Source organism: Prunus dulcis, chromosome 6 (assembly GCF_902201215.1).
Source record: "Prunus dulcis chromosome 6, ALMONDv2, whole genome shotgun sequence".
NCBI lineage: Eukaryota > Viridiplantae > Streptophyta > Magnoliopsida > Rosales > Rosaceae > Prunus > Prunus dulcis.
Window position 1 is genome coordinate 28,270,286 of NC_047655.1, and position 14,018 is coordinate 28,284,303.

Here is a 14,018-nt window from a genome sequence, read left to right on the forward strand (position 1 = left end):
CCTGAAATGGCACTGAACTCATAAACAAGTATAATTAGTTATTAGAATATTTCATTGGAAAGTTCATTTCAGTAATGCAATGCATGCCATATGATAGGTGTCTGTTAGAACTCTTCAGTATCCTTTTCTTTTTCCCAACTTAAAACTGATGAGCGAGGAGCTGCTAGTACAAATTCACATGGGGCTGCAATCAAACAATTCAATAAAATTAGACAACTATGAGAAGGGCAAAAATTACGAATATAAACCTGCACAATTTAGTTCATTAAGCTATATTTTTACCTCAAATGCTGCCAGAGATTCATTATAATTGGAATGACCAGTGCTTGGGCTAACGGTGGCATGCTTGTTGTCCTCAAACAACCTTCTTGACTTGTAGAGCTTAACAAACCAGGGATCATGGTTTTTATGACCGTTGGGTTTGAACTGTGAAGACGAACGTTTCAGAACTTGATCCTCCATAGGACCACCTGTTGCATCCCTTGATTCTGTATGCTTGGTTTTGTGCTTTGTGCTCCCTTCCGGCCGTTGCTTTGGTTCACTCTGTGACCTTACTTTTGCCTTTGAAGATTTCGTGTTGGTCATGTAACTTGGCTTGAATGTGTAGTCATAACACGCAGGGTCTCCATAATCCTGCTGTTGAAAAGTGAAAGGGGGTCTTGTTGGTTTTGGTTTAGACGCTGCAGGATAGTTCCAGGGACTATTTGCTGTTGGAAAGGAGGGCTCCTCGTATTGACGTCGCTTTGAGGTGGAAAGACGGTCAGAGTAGAATGTTGTGCGGCCATGCTCAAGCCTCCCAGCTTGTGAATGATTAAGGTGGCCGCTTGTGCTTTTCGAAACTCTTTGAACATCATTGGAATTCAAGTCCATTGTCTTCTGCATAAAGAAGGTCATATTCTAAGTTAGAATTTAAAGATTTCAATCATATGCAATCTTCTTGGACCCTCACTTCAGGTTTGGTTGATCAGAAAATGGTGGGAAATTTATGTTGAGTATTTGTACCAGGCTCAATTGGGTATGTGTTGTATCGGAAATTTTGAATCACAGATATTAGAATAAGCATCAATTCATTTTGGAAGAATTTGGTTTCTGTGTAAGTCTTCTTCCCAAGAACCAAAAGGAAGAAAGCAATGCAAACCAAAATTCTAAAGTCACTTCCCATATTAAAAACTAGCACGGACAGCATGAATATGGCAGATATATTTCAGACTGAAGGAGGAGACTTACCCTATGCACCCCATGGTCTCTTTGAATGGTCAATTGCTTTTTATTAGCTTGCTGTGCTTCCTCTGCCATCTGAATTCTCTTAAACCGAGCTCTAACCTGGATTGCCATCAACGCATGCATCTGCATTATAGTGGCAGTTGTTTGTTTCCTCACGATGTGACCTCTTATGAGTGCTTGTAACTTAACAAGACCCTTCAAGGCATGTAAAGCCTTCCTTGCCTGAAACAACATAAGCAAAATGATCATATAAAATAAATAGATTTAGACTGGCCGATCTTGCTTAAATCTATGTTGTTAATTAAGATTAATAATTAATCTTTAATGTTTTGGATGGAAATTTGTACCAAATGAGAACGGAAGGCAGCTTGAATCCTTGTGGCAGCAGCATCGTCAACATCTCTTGGTACCACAGCCAATGTCAAGGCATGATTCTGCTGAGCCTTCAAAGGCAAAGGCAATATAGTGGTGTCAATTGAATCAACAGATTTGGAGGCCCTGTGGCATGCCTCTTTGCCTGCTAACCTTCCAAAGCTCCATCTTCGCTTCACTTTTGGTGTCCCTGGCTTGGTAGCAGTAGAAGGATGCTCAGTCGAAATCGAAACATTGGTTTGGTTAATCTTTTTTTCCTGCTTTCCTACCAGAAAGTTTATAATCCATTTGCTTGCCTTTCCCATCTTTAATTGTCACTAATTCCGCTCTAGGCTGAAGAATTACAGAGTTGCACCTTTTATTTATAGACTCTGATGATCTTACTGTTTAATCTTGGTTGGTTGGTTGACTTTGTATGGATACTTGATATACTAAAATCTGTTACTCTATCAGTATGCATGGCTCTTTCTCTCAAGTACTTATCTGGTTTGGTCCTCTGATGCCATTAATTTAATGACTTCGGCCTGCATAGGTTTCTCTGATAAAGCCATTTGCCACCCTCATATAGATAGGCAAAGATTCCTCCTCCTTGGGTAAAAAAAATTTCAAACTGCTAGAATTTTGATTTCTTTAGGAGGCTGCACCTGGCAATCAAGGGGTAGCTGTGTTTCACCTTGGTGCACCAATTAAATCAAACTGCATCTACAAAAATCCATATTTCCTGGTCCTGTAATTCTTCCTGTTATTGGCCGCAGTAACCAAACTGCTCAACTTTTGCTTCATTATTTCTCTCAAGACATCCACTCATATTTTTCGTTTTTGACATAAACGATATTGGAAGGAGATATTCGAACACAGGACCTCGGAAGGAGATATTCGAACACAGGACCTCGGATGCACGAGTACCTCTTTTTACTCTTGAGTCTTATGCTCAACTGGATGTTTCCAGTCTAAAATTGAAAACCAAGCACATATATTATAAACTTACAAAATTCCAATTCATTTTTGCTTCAGTAATTTGTTTAAATCATCTAAATATCAGGGAAACATAAACCATGAAACCATGAAAACATGTAAAGGTCAACAATTTTGGTTCAAAATACAAAATTTAGCCCACGTTCAATTGCCAAAACCAAACCCAGATTATTGCTAATAACCAAAACACAAGCACTAATCTAATTCAGCAACACTGCATCAATTCTTCATCTGAGCTTCCCCTTCTCAGAGCTCTTCCTAGCTGCCTCCTTAACCCTCTCAATGTAGCCTTCAATGGGAGGCGTCAGAGTTGCCATGAACCGATTTTCTGGGAACTTAGAAAGATCCGGCACCAAGGCTGCTGCTTTCAAATGCTCAGGCAATGCCTCAATCGCCTCCTTCTTCAACCTCAACAGCGTGGACTCCGCCGCCTGCCTTGCCCTGTGCCGTCTCATCAAAACCCTACTGTACTCCTTGGCCAGCCTCCGGCCATCTTCAACAGTGAGGTTATATTTCGGTAACTTATCCGCATCAACCAAACCCAGCGATATCAAATCCAAGCCGGGCGTTCCAAGAATCGTTGGCTTTTCTGGGATGCCCAATTTCTCCTTGCCTATCTTCAGCATCTCAATCTCTCGCTGCCGCTCTTTGCTAATAAGCCCCAACTTAGCTCGCTGAATCTCGCGTTCTCTCTGTTCTGGCGTTAACCACCTAACAGGGGTGGGGGCATTCAAGCATTGATCGTAGAACTTTTCGACCCGATCTCTGTGAGATTGTCCTTTACCTCCTCCACCTCCACCTTTAGAAACAGGTTCTGCAGTGCCTTTCTTTACAGTTATCTTTGACCGCTTCAATGGCAGTGCAGTTTTCGTCTTCGATTTACCCTTTGCGGTCCCACTCACAGAGCATCTCTGGAGGAAGTTGTAGCTTGAAGGAGACTCGATCAATGGTCTCAGCGGTTTATTCTTAAAGATGCGTATCATCTTCTGAATCGGAAATGAGCTGATTAGCTGTGTTAGGGTTTCGCAGAGAAGTGACTGCTGACCAGAGAGGGGCCGAGGTCTGAGGTCTGAGGTCTGAGAAAGAAGATGAAGACTTAATGAGAAATGCTAAAAGGGCGTTGTTGGGCTTGCGGCTTAAAATATGTGTGGGCTCGATTTGGGCTTGGCCTGCTTGGATGAGCCACCTTCTCTAAGTGGGCCTCACATTTGAGACCAAAAGTAGAGAAACACTTGTGTTAAACACGTATATCAGGATTGAACAATAAGAGACATATATCTCAGGCCAATCATGGCATGCTATACGTGATAACTTTTCGCGTTTCATACAAGTTTTTCTGCCAAAAGTGGGTTTAGCATAAAATTATAACTTGGTAATTAGCATAAGCATGCTTATTGAATTTAAAAACATTAAAATCTAATAATATGCATATCAATGAAGTGGTTTGGTTTGGTTTATAATTTATGGGTGTTTGACTTGGGATTTCATCATCTTGTGAATGTTTTCTTCTGCCCGCAAGCCAACCTTCTTAGACAAATACTAATTATTTGTAGATGTGAGGAAGGATCATGATCATGAGCATGAGTGCATGTAACTAAACATCATTAAATAATACGGATGATCGTTTTTAAAACTCACGCTGCCTTTATTTTTGGTTATATCATTTTCAACCACCCACTCCGAAATGAAGATAATTATGAAGCCGTCACATCTAAAGACGAACACGCACTCTTTCTAATTGAAGAAATATTAATTACATATTGACATCGTCCTTTGGTTAGGCTTGGCTTTTTCAAGTTCAGCCTTTGGAAATGGCAGTGAAGGCGAAATTTTGACTTTGTGAAAGCTCAGTGGTTCTCATTTTCTCGGGTCGCTCTTCTAGAATTAAATCTATTTTGAATTTTGCACACTTTGTGGAATTTAGACTCAGTAGCAAGAGGCAAGAAATAAAATTTCCAATTAAATTTACTTTAATATAATATTTAGCATTTGAATGGTGTTTATCAACAAGAACAAACCATTCTCAGCTTCAATTCATTTATTTTCTTGGTGGTTGTCAAATTTCTTCTTCTAGTAGCAATGTAGCATATTGGCATATTGTTGACTTTGGCAATCTTGGTGGACCCAGAGAGATTTTATAACGTGAACAGCAACAATGGGCAATGTCCACGCCACAATGACAAGCCCTACATTATTCACGTTCATTACTTATGGAACCTTCTTTCAGTGGACTGAATCAGGCAAGCATCAGAAATTCAGAAGCTTCTCCCACATTTTAGACTTTATATTAAGCTCCTCCAAATAAGCGTGTTGATTTTCTATTTATTTATTTTTTATCTTTCTTTGTGTGCTAAGAAAAGAAATCTTCAGCATCTTTCATTTCAAACTTTATATATAAACAGCCCAACACCATTAGAAACAGCAACCAACATAAAACCTCTCCATCTCTCTCTCTCTCTCTCTCTCTCTCTGCAAAGACTCAAACAAAACAAATGGCTTTCTCTAAATCCATCGCCTTTTTTGCTGCCCTTCTGGTGCTGCTACCCATGGCTGCTTTGGCCTCCGACTGGGACATAGCTCCTTCTATTGCCGGTAGCTACTTCATCCTCTCTCTCCCTCTCTCTCTCTCTACTTATGTAAACATTATTGTCTGGTTTCTGTCTTCTTATACATGCTGTTGCTGTTGTTGTTACAGCTGAGGTGTGCAAAGAAGTGGAGTGTGGACGGGGAACCTGCAAATTTGATGTAGAGGACCCATTAGGCTTCACCTGCGAGTGTGAGGCTGGTTGGAAGCGAACCCGTGACGGAGACGATGACCTTAAGTTTCTCCCCTGTGTGATTCCCAACTGTAAGCTCTCTTTCTTCCTCTCAAATAAAAACTTCCCCAGCGGAGCTGGATCCCGTTTTGCAGGATGCATACAGAAGTTGGGAAAATTCTGTGACATACATTTCATCGTTTTCATTTTTCATGTTTTCGCAGGTACACTTGACTACAGCTGCCAGCCAGCTCCACCTCCAGTTCCTGCTAAAGAATTTCCACACAACTTGTCGGCCTTTGACCGTAATTACCATCAAACCACCTCAATCACCATATCCATTGATTCTCATTATCACTTATGATTCTTTTACTAATATGTGTTTTTTTCCTTTCTGTGGTTTAATATATATAGCTTGCTACTGGGTTTACTGTGGAGAAGGTAACTGTGTAAGGAACAGAACATATGCACATACACCTATCTGTGAATGCAAATCAGGCTTCTCCAATCTTCTTAATGTCTCAGCATTCCCTTGCTACAATGAATGTAAGAACACGCTCACTTGTCCTCTCTCTGGTTGAAATAAATATATAACAAACAAGAAGTTGTAGAAACTAGTTGGAGCAATGATTTTTTTTTTTTTCATCTTTCAGGCACACTTCAACCCGACTGTAAAAGCCTTGGAATTACGGTTGCTAAATCAACTTCTACAGACAATAATCAAGGTGAGATTGCTGTCCAGAAAACACCTATGTCTATCTGCTCTTTATTTCTTATTATTACTTAGATAATCACAGTTTAAATTCAATCTGAACGAACGGCACTCTTATATACTAATTAATTAAGCGAAGGTACCAGACCTGGATACAACGATCATCAGGGTAGGGTGATACCTGTTCAAGAACAATTTGAATAAAGAATAAAAGTTTCGTAGTGTCTTCTTGCATTGGTTTATAATAATCTTATTTCAATATCTAAATGGTTTAGGTAGGCTAAAACCATGATCTTTTTTTCTAAAAAAATATTTATCTTTGAATTAGTATATTTTGATAACTTCTTGGTTTTAAGGATTAAGACTTAGTCAAGGCACTAGAGGTTTCAAAAGTTCACATCTCTACGTAATTGACTTTAAAAAGGCACCATAAGATTTGAGCTCTCATTCATTGTCTGAATATAACTTGATGACAGACTAAAAAGAGCAAAACCTACCTCCCGTTTGGCTAAATTCAAGGCACTTGAATTTTACATTTGCTGATGTCTGAAAGAAAAATGTCATGCGACTAAGACAACATCCCAGTATTTTAAAGAAGCAAAGGCTATTCAATTTGCTATTCAACCATGGCATGCACACTATATACTAATGGTTTTCTCTTTTCCTCTTGTTTTCCAGCTACCTCGTTTTTGCCAGGAAAGTTGCAGTTGATGACTATGGCTATGGTCTATGTGGGTATTATTCTGTGGAAGTAGGGTGGAAAGTGCTGTCACGAGATTGAGCTTTCTATTTGTTTGTTCTATAGCTTCATCATACATGAATTTGATATACTTCAGGTTAATTTCGAGTTGGTGTAACATTCCTTGATTTTTCCATAGTTCATCATTCTGTATAAAGTTAGTTTGTATAACCCGAAAGATAGTCATACTGCGATGACTGTCATATATGATATATTTCACATTATAATCTATAGAAAGATTGTTACTCTTACATTAAATCTATGGATCATCTATCACTTACAGAGCAGGCTTTATTTTTCTCTGTTTTGCACTTTGAATTCAAGGAAAGTAAGTTAAACACAATAATAGGATTCAGATAACTTCAAGGGAAAGAGTTGCCACTAATCAAACTTCCTCAGATTTTCTACAAGTATCTTATGGCTTTCTAAGATATACACACTCACCTACACTGAAATGGTGGTTCCTACAGAAACTAGGTAGAAACAAATTTTTCGACAAGGATTAACAACTCAGAGTTATAAGCAAATCAGTTTTTCATTGAAAAAAAAATATTCCATTACAATGGAAAAGCTTTTACAATTTGATCAAACTCACCCTCGCAAAACAACTAAAACTGATGCCATCAACATAAAAGGAAAAGACGACTAAAAACAAGATCAAGTTAAAATTCCACTCAGGGTTGCAGCCAAAATCATATTACAGTTACTGTACGATTTAGCCTTGAAGTGCATAACAAAAACATGACTTGGAATCTGTTCATTTGTAACACTAACAGTTTTTTACATTTTCTTCTGATTGGATGATGTTCACTCCCTTTCTGACTATACTTTTTCAACAAGAAAAAAAGAAAAAGGAAAAAGGTTAAAGGTAAAAGGAACCCTACTTTTATCATATAATTCAATGATTCTGATAGTTGACAATCATGATTCCGAAACCCTATCGAGGCTATAGATCCAACAGTAAGGCAGGCACACGTGCTCTGAACTCTCACAAGACAGCAGTTTACTCACCATATCATCTAGAACTAGAAGTTTACTAATTGATGATCCAAGATGATTAACTTATTCCAGAGTAATTCAAGCATGAAGTACAAGTGTGCCATTGAGATAATAACGTATCTATACGTCCTACCTAGAGCATTTTCCTCCAGATATTTGCTAACCTTAACATTCCCTTGCGACGGCCACATGCATCATATAGGATACAACAGAACCCTCAACTACTAAAGCATAAGTTGTTCAATGATCAATACTTCAGTTCACTCTCCTCACAAATGACCAGAAACAAGACTCCAACAATCCAATAAGGCAATTTTATTTCAAAAAAGGTGAGCAAAGGCAATAATCAGGTCTAACAGTGTGACGAAAAATCGAAGAAGCTTAAGGGCAATTCATTTCCAATTTTTTCACATTTCGCATTTCCATCTTTAATATTATTCCTATGCTAATGATCCAAAACAAGATTCTCAACAAACAACAAGAGCATCAAATACAAAACTTCTAACAATTACCCATATCACCAATCTAGGAGTTACACCAAAGAAGCTAGATTTCACCAATAAATATTGAACAAGCAGCAAATAAAGGAACCTCCGTAAATATGAAAAAGCAGAGAACATATGGAGATTCCAATACTCACCATCACCAGAAAAAAAGTGAAAAAGAGAATCACTTGGTCTTAACATCCACTCCATCCTTGCCTGCAATGATGACCGCGGTCGCCATATCCAAGAACAACCCATGTTCCACAACCCCTTCAAATTTCGAAATCTCCTTCCCGGCAGCCGGCCCATCTTTAATGGGACTCTTGAAATACAAATCCACAATGTAATTGAAGTTATCAGTGATATAAGGCTTTCCATCACCATCCAACCTCAACTTTGCTTCAACCCCTTCTTCGTTAAACAACTCCTGAAGCCTCACCAAGTTATATTTCCAGCAAAACTGTACAACCTCCACAGGCATTGCCAGTCCACTTCCTCCAAGGCCAGTCACCAACTTGGTCTCATCCGCCACCACAACAAACTTATCTGAAGCAGCCTCCACCATTTTCTCTCTGAGCAAAGCCCCACCACGCCCTTTAACCAAGTCAAGATTTGGGTCGACCTCATCTGCACCATCTATGGCCAAATCGATCTTGGGGTGATCATCGAGAACCGAAAGAGGGATACCCAATTGGCGAGCTTGATCCTCCGTGCGTTTTGAAGTTGGAACTCCAACTATGTTCTGCAATTCACCAGATTTCAAGAGCTCTCCGAGCTTTGAGACCACAAAGGCGGCCGTTGAGCCAGTGCCGAGGCCGAGGACCATGCCGCTCTTGACATATTCGACGGCCTTATCGGCTGCAAGCTTCTTGAGTTCGTCTTGAGTGAGAGCAGGGACAGTGCGAGCTTTGATGGACATGGGCCTGTAAGAAGAGGAGAGCAGGTTAGGGGTTTTTGGGGTGCGCAGGAGAAGGTGGGTGGTGGATGCATTGTGGGGTGAGAGGAGCGATAAGGAGGAAGCCATTTTCGCTTCTGGGTGGGTGGAGAGTGGAGATAGAAGAAGAAAGAATGAGAATTGAAGACGAATAAGAGGTGGATTTTGCTCCCTCTGTTTTTGTATCTTTCTCTGCTTTTCTATCTTGTTGGTTTGGTTTGGAGTTGAGCTCTGTTTTTTTGTTTGTGTCAAGGTTTGTGATTTGGGTGCAAAATATTGACCTTTTTTGGGTTGGGTTGGGTGGTTGGTAGCTTTGCTATTTGGTTGGTGAACTTGAGATAGGAAGTTTTTGGTGAGGATTACAATTTCTTTATCCTTTTTCTCAGGGTTAAAAATGCTAAGAAATAATATTAGATGACTGGATCATAAGGTAATCAGTCCATCACATAAAGAATATTGTTCATATTTCCTAATAAATAATTATCTCATCTATATCTTGACAATGAAAATAGATTCAATGGATTTGGGAGTGGTGGTAAACACAGATCAATGATAAAATATTGCAGCTGCAGCAGCAAAATGGGAAAAGAGTTTAAATATTAACAATAATTTGCAACTGGTGCCTATTGGGAAGAGCAAAAACATAGCAACCCAACTCCATAGAAAAACTCCAGAGAGAGAGATTGAAATAAGGAGAGAAATAGGAAAACTATGTGAGGTAGGTAGTTCTCTGCCAAAAAAAATGAAGGATTTATATCTATAATCTGTCATTTGATCTACCAAGTTTACCAAAAATATGTGTTTGAGACTCAGAGAAACACACATGTTTGAATACATGTGATTGTGTATGTTATATTCATCTTGTTCCAGTGGTTGTTACCATCTGTGATTCAAACCTGCAAACAAACAATTGTCATTGAGTGCTGCTGCTGACCAGCAGCTTTCAGAATGGTTCATTTCATAAGATTTAACCTGCATATATATGCCAGCCAACAAGTACTGCATCAAGTGCTGCAGTAATACCCTATATGTAGACCAAGCAGTCTCGAATACTTCAAAACAATTTGGTGTCAAATTTCGATGGGTCTAAATTAGTCACAGTTCCAATCAAGTACAAAATTTTCATTGCTAAAAACATGTCATGATTCTTTCACCTCAACTTTTTTATCTAAGTGGGAGGGGGGAAAAGCCCTTATCCCTCACATTCCCATCAAAGGTTGATTCTTGAGAAATCTATATATATAAAGCAAAAGGCAGATAATAGTGAAACATTCAAAATACCAGAAAATGCCTTTGATTAATTCAAATATTAAAAATTAAAATTATTAATTAAATAAGAATAATATGGTAAATTTATATTTTATTTTCACATTAAAATAAAATTAGATAATATGTCTTATTTTTATGGAACACAACTACCCATTATTATTTTTAATTCAAAAACAAAATTAAAATTTTTATTAAAAAAACCCCTCGCAGGCGTGCGGAGAGGCTAGTAAAGATCCCATACAAGTGAAAATTACTTTTTTTAAAAATATTAAAAAGGGGGAATAAATTGTTATTAATTTGTTGGTCGGGACTAATTAAAAAAAAAAATATTCCTACAAAAAGAAAGAAAAAAAGGGAAAACCTGGTCGAGATACGACGGCGTTTTCACGCGTCCCCATATTCCTTCCTCCCTTCGGATTCTTCAATTGGACCAATAAACTCCAACAGTCTCTCTCTCTTTTGTTTCCTTCCTCCAAACTCCAAGCCCCCCCTCTCTCAAATCCTCAATTTCATCAACCATGTCTGCAGAATCAGCCAGTGCAATTCAAAGAAACCAAGTAAGTATACCCAGTTCTAGTTTTCTATAACTTCCGAAAATTGGTGGGAAAAAGATTTGAATCTGGCATCTGGGTTTCTTCCAAGGGTGAAAAACCGGTGTTTGTATCACCAAATTTATTTTCCAGGCCGAAAGAAAAAAGATTTTTATTATCGTCCTTACAAATTCTGGCCTTGCAGTATGACAGTGCATTCGAAGCTTCTTATTTTCTGATATTGAATTCTTATGGTCAGGTTGATCTATTGGACTTCATAGATTGGTCTGGAGTTGAATGCCTCAACCAAAGCACTAGTCACTCTGTTGCCAACGCTCTCAAGCAGGTAACTTTTATTCGATTTCTGGGTTTATATATATATATTTAAAAATATGTATAAAGTATAAATTGCTGTTCTTGGTTTGATTAACATTCTTAGTTTAAAAAATGTTAATAAAGTTACCCTCTTTACTGTGAGAACGCAGAACTTAAGTAATTTTTTCTATAGCCATTGTTACTTAGAGAGTCAGTTAGCCATGTTTTGTTATAGTTTGTTATTCCTGCCATCTGCTTGCCTGCTAATAGAATTTAAGAAAAAAATTCAAAACCTTTTGATTTGTGAAATACGGAGCTTGCGCCTAAGCCATATAGTTGTCTCTTGCATGTTAATTTGAGCAAGATTTTGTTTAACTAACATATTGGAGTTATGACTAATGTGTGAATTTTTGATGTCTGCTCAGTGCTTAAACATGTTTTGGAGGTAATGCAGTTATATTTACTGGCTTTTGGTTCATTCATAATTAGGGTTATAGAGAAGATGATGGTTTGAATCTGGAGAGTGATGCAGATGAGCAGCTTTTGCTCTACATACCTTTTCTTCAAGTCATTAAGCTGCATTCTATTGTCATCAAAGGACCTGAAGAGGAAGGTAGCAATGAATTTTTCTGAATAGATACAGTTCAACCGCATGTGACTATGCATGCTAATATTAAGCTTGTTGGTGCTGTACTTGAATTCATATTATTACACACTGACATGCTTTGATCTGAATGCCTAGGCAACTCTTGATGGAATTCTTTTTAAGGTGTTATTTGTTTTCACTATTGATGTTACTTTTCTTTCATTTTTTTGGCACTTCCTTTTAATCTTTTATTATAAATTCTTATAACAGTGGAAGCCATCCCAACCTATCATACTTAGGGTTCACAGTAACATGTATTTGAATTCTTGTCTTCATTTGGCTTCGATCCACTCTTTTAAGGTTTGTAGTAGATCAAATAGAGGTTGCAAAAGGATCAAATTTGTTGGCATGCAGAGTAAGAAAAACTCTGGAGCAATAAATCTTAGGATCATGGAACTATGAATATAAATACAGATAAGTTTTTGTAACCATGGGGATTTAAGAAGACTACCAATCTCAAACCAAAATGCACATATCAGAGGAAAACATTTCATGTTTCTTTCAAGCCCTACTGATCCAAGGCCTTGTCTTCATAGTATGGAAGGTGTTTAAATTTGTTTTCATTTACTGAAAAATTAATTCTGATTAGGTGATTGTATTTCAAAACATCAGCCTCAAGAGCCAATTCTACTAGAGTGAACGTGAAAGTGGATGATATCATAATGGTTATATCATGATGTTTTCTTCTTTATCAGAGAATCATTCAACAAATATGAGTTTTTCAGGATTGTAAATATGAGTTTTCTTCTTTCTCTGAGAAATATAATTTTTCTGCTGTTTTGGCTTTGATACACTGTCTGTCATCTTTGTCTTTTCCTTACCTTTTTCTTCCAGCCTCTTTGTTAACTAAAATTTTGTTGTGCATTTTACCCTGCAAATCTTCTACTGTAAATATCCCTGAAATTGATGTTTGATACTGTTCTAACGTTGAGATTGATTTATAGGTCCTAAGACGGTGAAACTTTTTTCAAACAAGGAGCATATGGGGTTCAGGTATTATTCTTGGGACAATCACAGTTATTGATCATGGATAAAAAATAAATAATTGATTAACTCATGGATGCATTTCTTGCTGATAATGGCAGCAATGTCAATGACTTCCCAGGAAGTGATACACTTGATTTATCCCCTGAGAATCTAAAGGTTGGGATTCTGTTACGACAACCTCTACTATTTTGCTTGTTGAAGACAATTCAGTAATACACATTAGGTTTTTGCATTCTACTTGATGTCTTTTTACATGTTACAGGGCAAACCAGTTGTCTTAAAGTATGTCAAATTTCAAAATGTTCGCAGGTATCATAAACCTACTTTTGTTGATATACTACTATATTTCTCTTTATGTATGTAATAGAAAGTCTCACATTATATTTGTATCAGCTTGACGATCTTTATTGAGGATAATCAATCTGGCTCCGAACTCACAAAAGTTCAAAAGATTGTTCTGTGTGGAACAACGTAAGTTTCAATTGTTCCTCATTTTTCGTTTCTTTTTACTCGTAAATCTGCGGGTATCTCACATAATTTATCACATGGTCTACATTCTTGGACAATGCATTCGTTGTTTTATACATCTGATATGTGCCATATTTTCCACTGCGATAACAGTTAAATAATCCAGTATCCACATAATATAGCATACCGTATGTATCTAATGATGTTTTCCTGTTATGTAGGGTGGAAACTACAGACATGAAGGGCTTGAAGAAGATTGAAGACGGACACTGAAGAGTCAGAGAAGTAGATGAATGAAAAAATTGAATCATCCAATACCATTGTGATCATTTAGCAAATCTATCTGTGCACATGGTTGTGCGGCATATTATATACTTCGGATTATAATCAAGTTCATTGATAAATTTTCACCCTCTATGGGATTCTAAGATTATATGAACATTTAATTGACTAAAAAAAGGATGAAACATTCTCAATGTTTGTCCAGCTCCATGTTTGGCATTCTCTGGATGAAACATTCTCAGTGCTTGGCATTCAAACGTTTGCAATTTTCAGAAGCTATTGCTTATATCCTCCCATTGGGGTCCCAAGTGGGTTTCTCTTCTGT

The 14,018-nt window shown here is 37.7% G+C and overlaps 5 protein-coding genes across 5 annotated transcripts; 2 read left to right on the forward strand and 3 right to left on the reverse strand.

Annotated features, from left to right (window-relative positions):
- Positions 1-163: 163 nt before the first annotated feature.
- On the reverse strand, positions 164-1,901 carry LOC117630614 (protein IQ-DOMAIN 14-like). Its single transcript, XM_034363314.1, has 4 exons — positions 1,572-1,901; positions 1,228-1,446; positions 283-876; positions 164-184 (listed from the first exon to the last, which is right to left on the reverse strand). Exons 1-4 carry the CDS (start codon positions 1,899-1,901, stop codon positions 164-166), a joined length of 1,164 nt encoding a protein of 387 aa, XP_034219205.1.
- Positions 1,902-2,580: 679 nt separating this feature from the next.
- On the reverse strand, positions 2,581-3,687 carry LOC117630938. The gene has a single exon (XM_034363819.1). It carries the CDS (start codon positions 3,552-3,554, stop codon positions 2,799-2,801), a length of 756 nt encoding a protein of 251 aa, XP_034219710.1. The 5' UTR covers positions 3,555-3,687; the 3' UTR covers positions 2,581-2,798.
- A 1,214-nt stretch (positions 3,688-4,901) lies between these two features.
- On the forward strand, positions 4,902-7,036 carry LOC117631868. The gene is made up of 6 exons (XM_034365191.1): positions 4,902-5,163; positions 5,267-5,419; positions 5,552-5,632; positions 5,742-5,873; positions 5,981-6,052; positions 6,718-7,036. The coding sequence occupies exons 1-6, from the start codon at positions 5,064-5,066 to the stop codon at positions 6,792-6,794; spliced, it is 615 nt and encodes a 204-aa protein (XP_034221082.1). The 5' UTR covers positions 4,902-5,063; the 3' UTR covers positions 6,795-7,036.
- Positions 7,037-8,077: 1,041 nt separating this feature from the next.
- Positions 8,078-9,562, reverse strand: LOC117633189 (probable ribose-5-phosphate isomerase 3, chloroplastic). Its single transcript, XM_034366900.1, has one exon. The coding sequence runs from the start codon at positions 9,284-9,286 to the stop codon at positions 8,447-8,449; it is 840 nt and encodes a 279-aa protein (XP_034222791.1). The 5' UTR covers positions 9,287-9,562; the 3' UTR covers positions 8,078-8,446.
- A 1,197-nt stretch (positions 9,563-10,759) lies between these two features.
- On the forward strand, positions 10,760-13,968 carry LOC117632419 (PITH domain-containing protein At3g04780). The gene is made up of 8 exons (XM_034365883.1): positions 10,760-11,022; positions 11,255-11,341; positions 11,800-11,923; positions 12,901-12,949; positions 13,042-13,099; positions 13,206-13,252; positions 13,337-13,414; positions 13,633-13,968. The coding sequence occupies exons 1-8, from the start codon at positions 10,984-10,986 to the stop codon at positions 13,682-13,684; spliced, it is 534 nt and encodes a 177-aa protein (XP_034221774.1). The 5' UTR covers positions 10,760-10,983; the 3' UTR covers positions 13,685-13,968.
- The last annotated feature ends 50 nt before the right edge of the window (positions 13,969-14,018 follow it).

What these genes read in the sequence shown, in the direction of transcription:
- LOC117632419 (XM_034365883.1), top strand. Translation starts at nt 10,984, where the DNA reads ATGTCTGCAGAATCAGCCAGTGCAATTCAAAGAAACCAA. An exon ending in TTGCCAACGCTCTCAAGCAG is followed by an intron (nt 11,342 to 11,799) that starts GTAACTTTTATT and finishes ATTCATAATTAG; the next exon opens with GGTTATAGAGAAGATGATGG. An exon ending in AAGGAGCATATGGGGTTCAG is followed by an intron (nt 12,950 to 13,041) that starts GTATTATTCTTG and finishes TGATAATGGCAG; the next exon opens with CAATGTCAATGACTTCCCAG.
- LOC117630614 (XM_034363314.1), bottom strand. Translation starts at nt 1,901, where the DNA reads ATGGGAAAGGCAAGCAAATGGATTATAAACTTTCTGGTAGGAAAGCAG. An exon ending in GAGACCATGGGGTGCATAGG is followed by an intron (nt 877 to 1,227) that starts GTAAGTCTCCTC and finishes TTCTTTATGCAG; the next exon opens with AAGACAATGGACTTGAATTC. An exon ending in AATCTCTGGCAGCATTTGAG is followed by an intron (nt 185 to 282) that starts GTAAAAATATAG and finishes GTTTGATTGCAG; the next exon opens with CCCCATGTGAATTTGTACTA.
- LOC117630938 (XM_034363819.1), bottom strand. Translation starts at nt 3,554, where the DNA reads ATGATACGCATCTTTAAGAATAAACCGCTGAGACCATTGATCGAGTCT.
- LOC117631868 (XM_034365191.1), top strand. Translation starts at nt 5,064, where the DNA reads ATGGCTTTCTCTAAATCCATCGCCTTTTTTGCTGCCCTTCTGGTGCTG. An exon ending in CATAGCTCCTTCTATTGCCG is followed by an intron (nt 5,164 to 5,266) that starts GTAGCTACTTCA and finishes TTGTTGTTACAG; the next exon opens with CTGAGGTGTGCAAAGAAGTG. An exon ending in CAACTTGTCGGCCTTTGACC is followed by an intron (nt 5,633 to 5,741) that starts GTAATTACCATC and finishes TAATATATATAG; the next exon opens with CTTGCTACTGGGTTTACTGT.
- LOC117633189 (XM_034366900.1), bottom strand. Translation starts at nt 9,286, where the DNA reads ATGGCTTCCTCCTTATCGCTCCTCTCACCCCACAATGCATCCACCACC.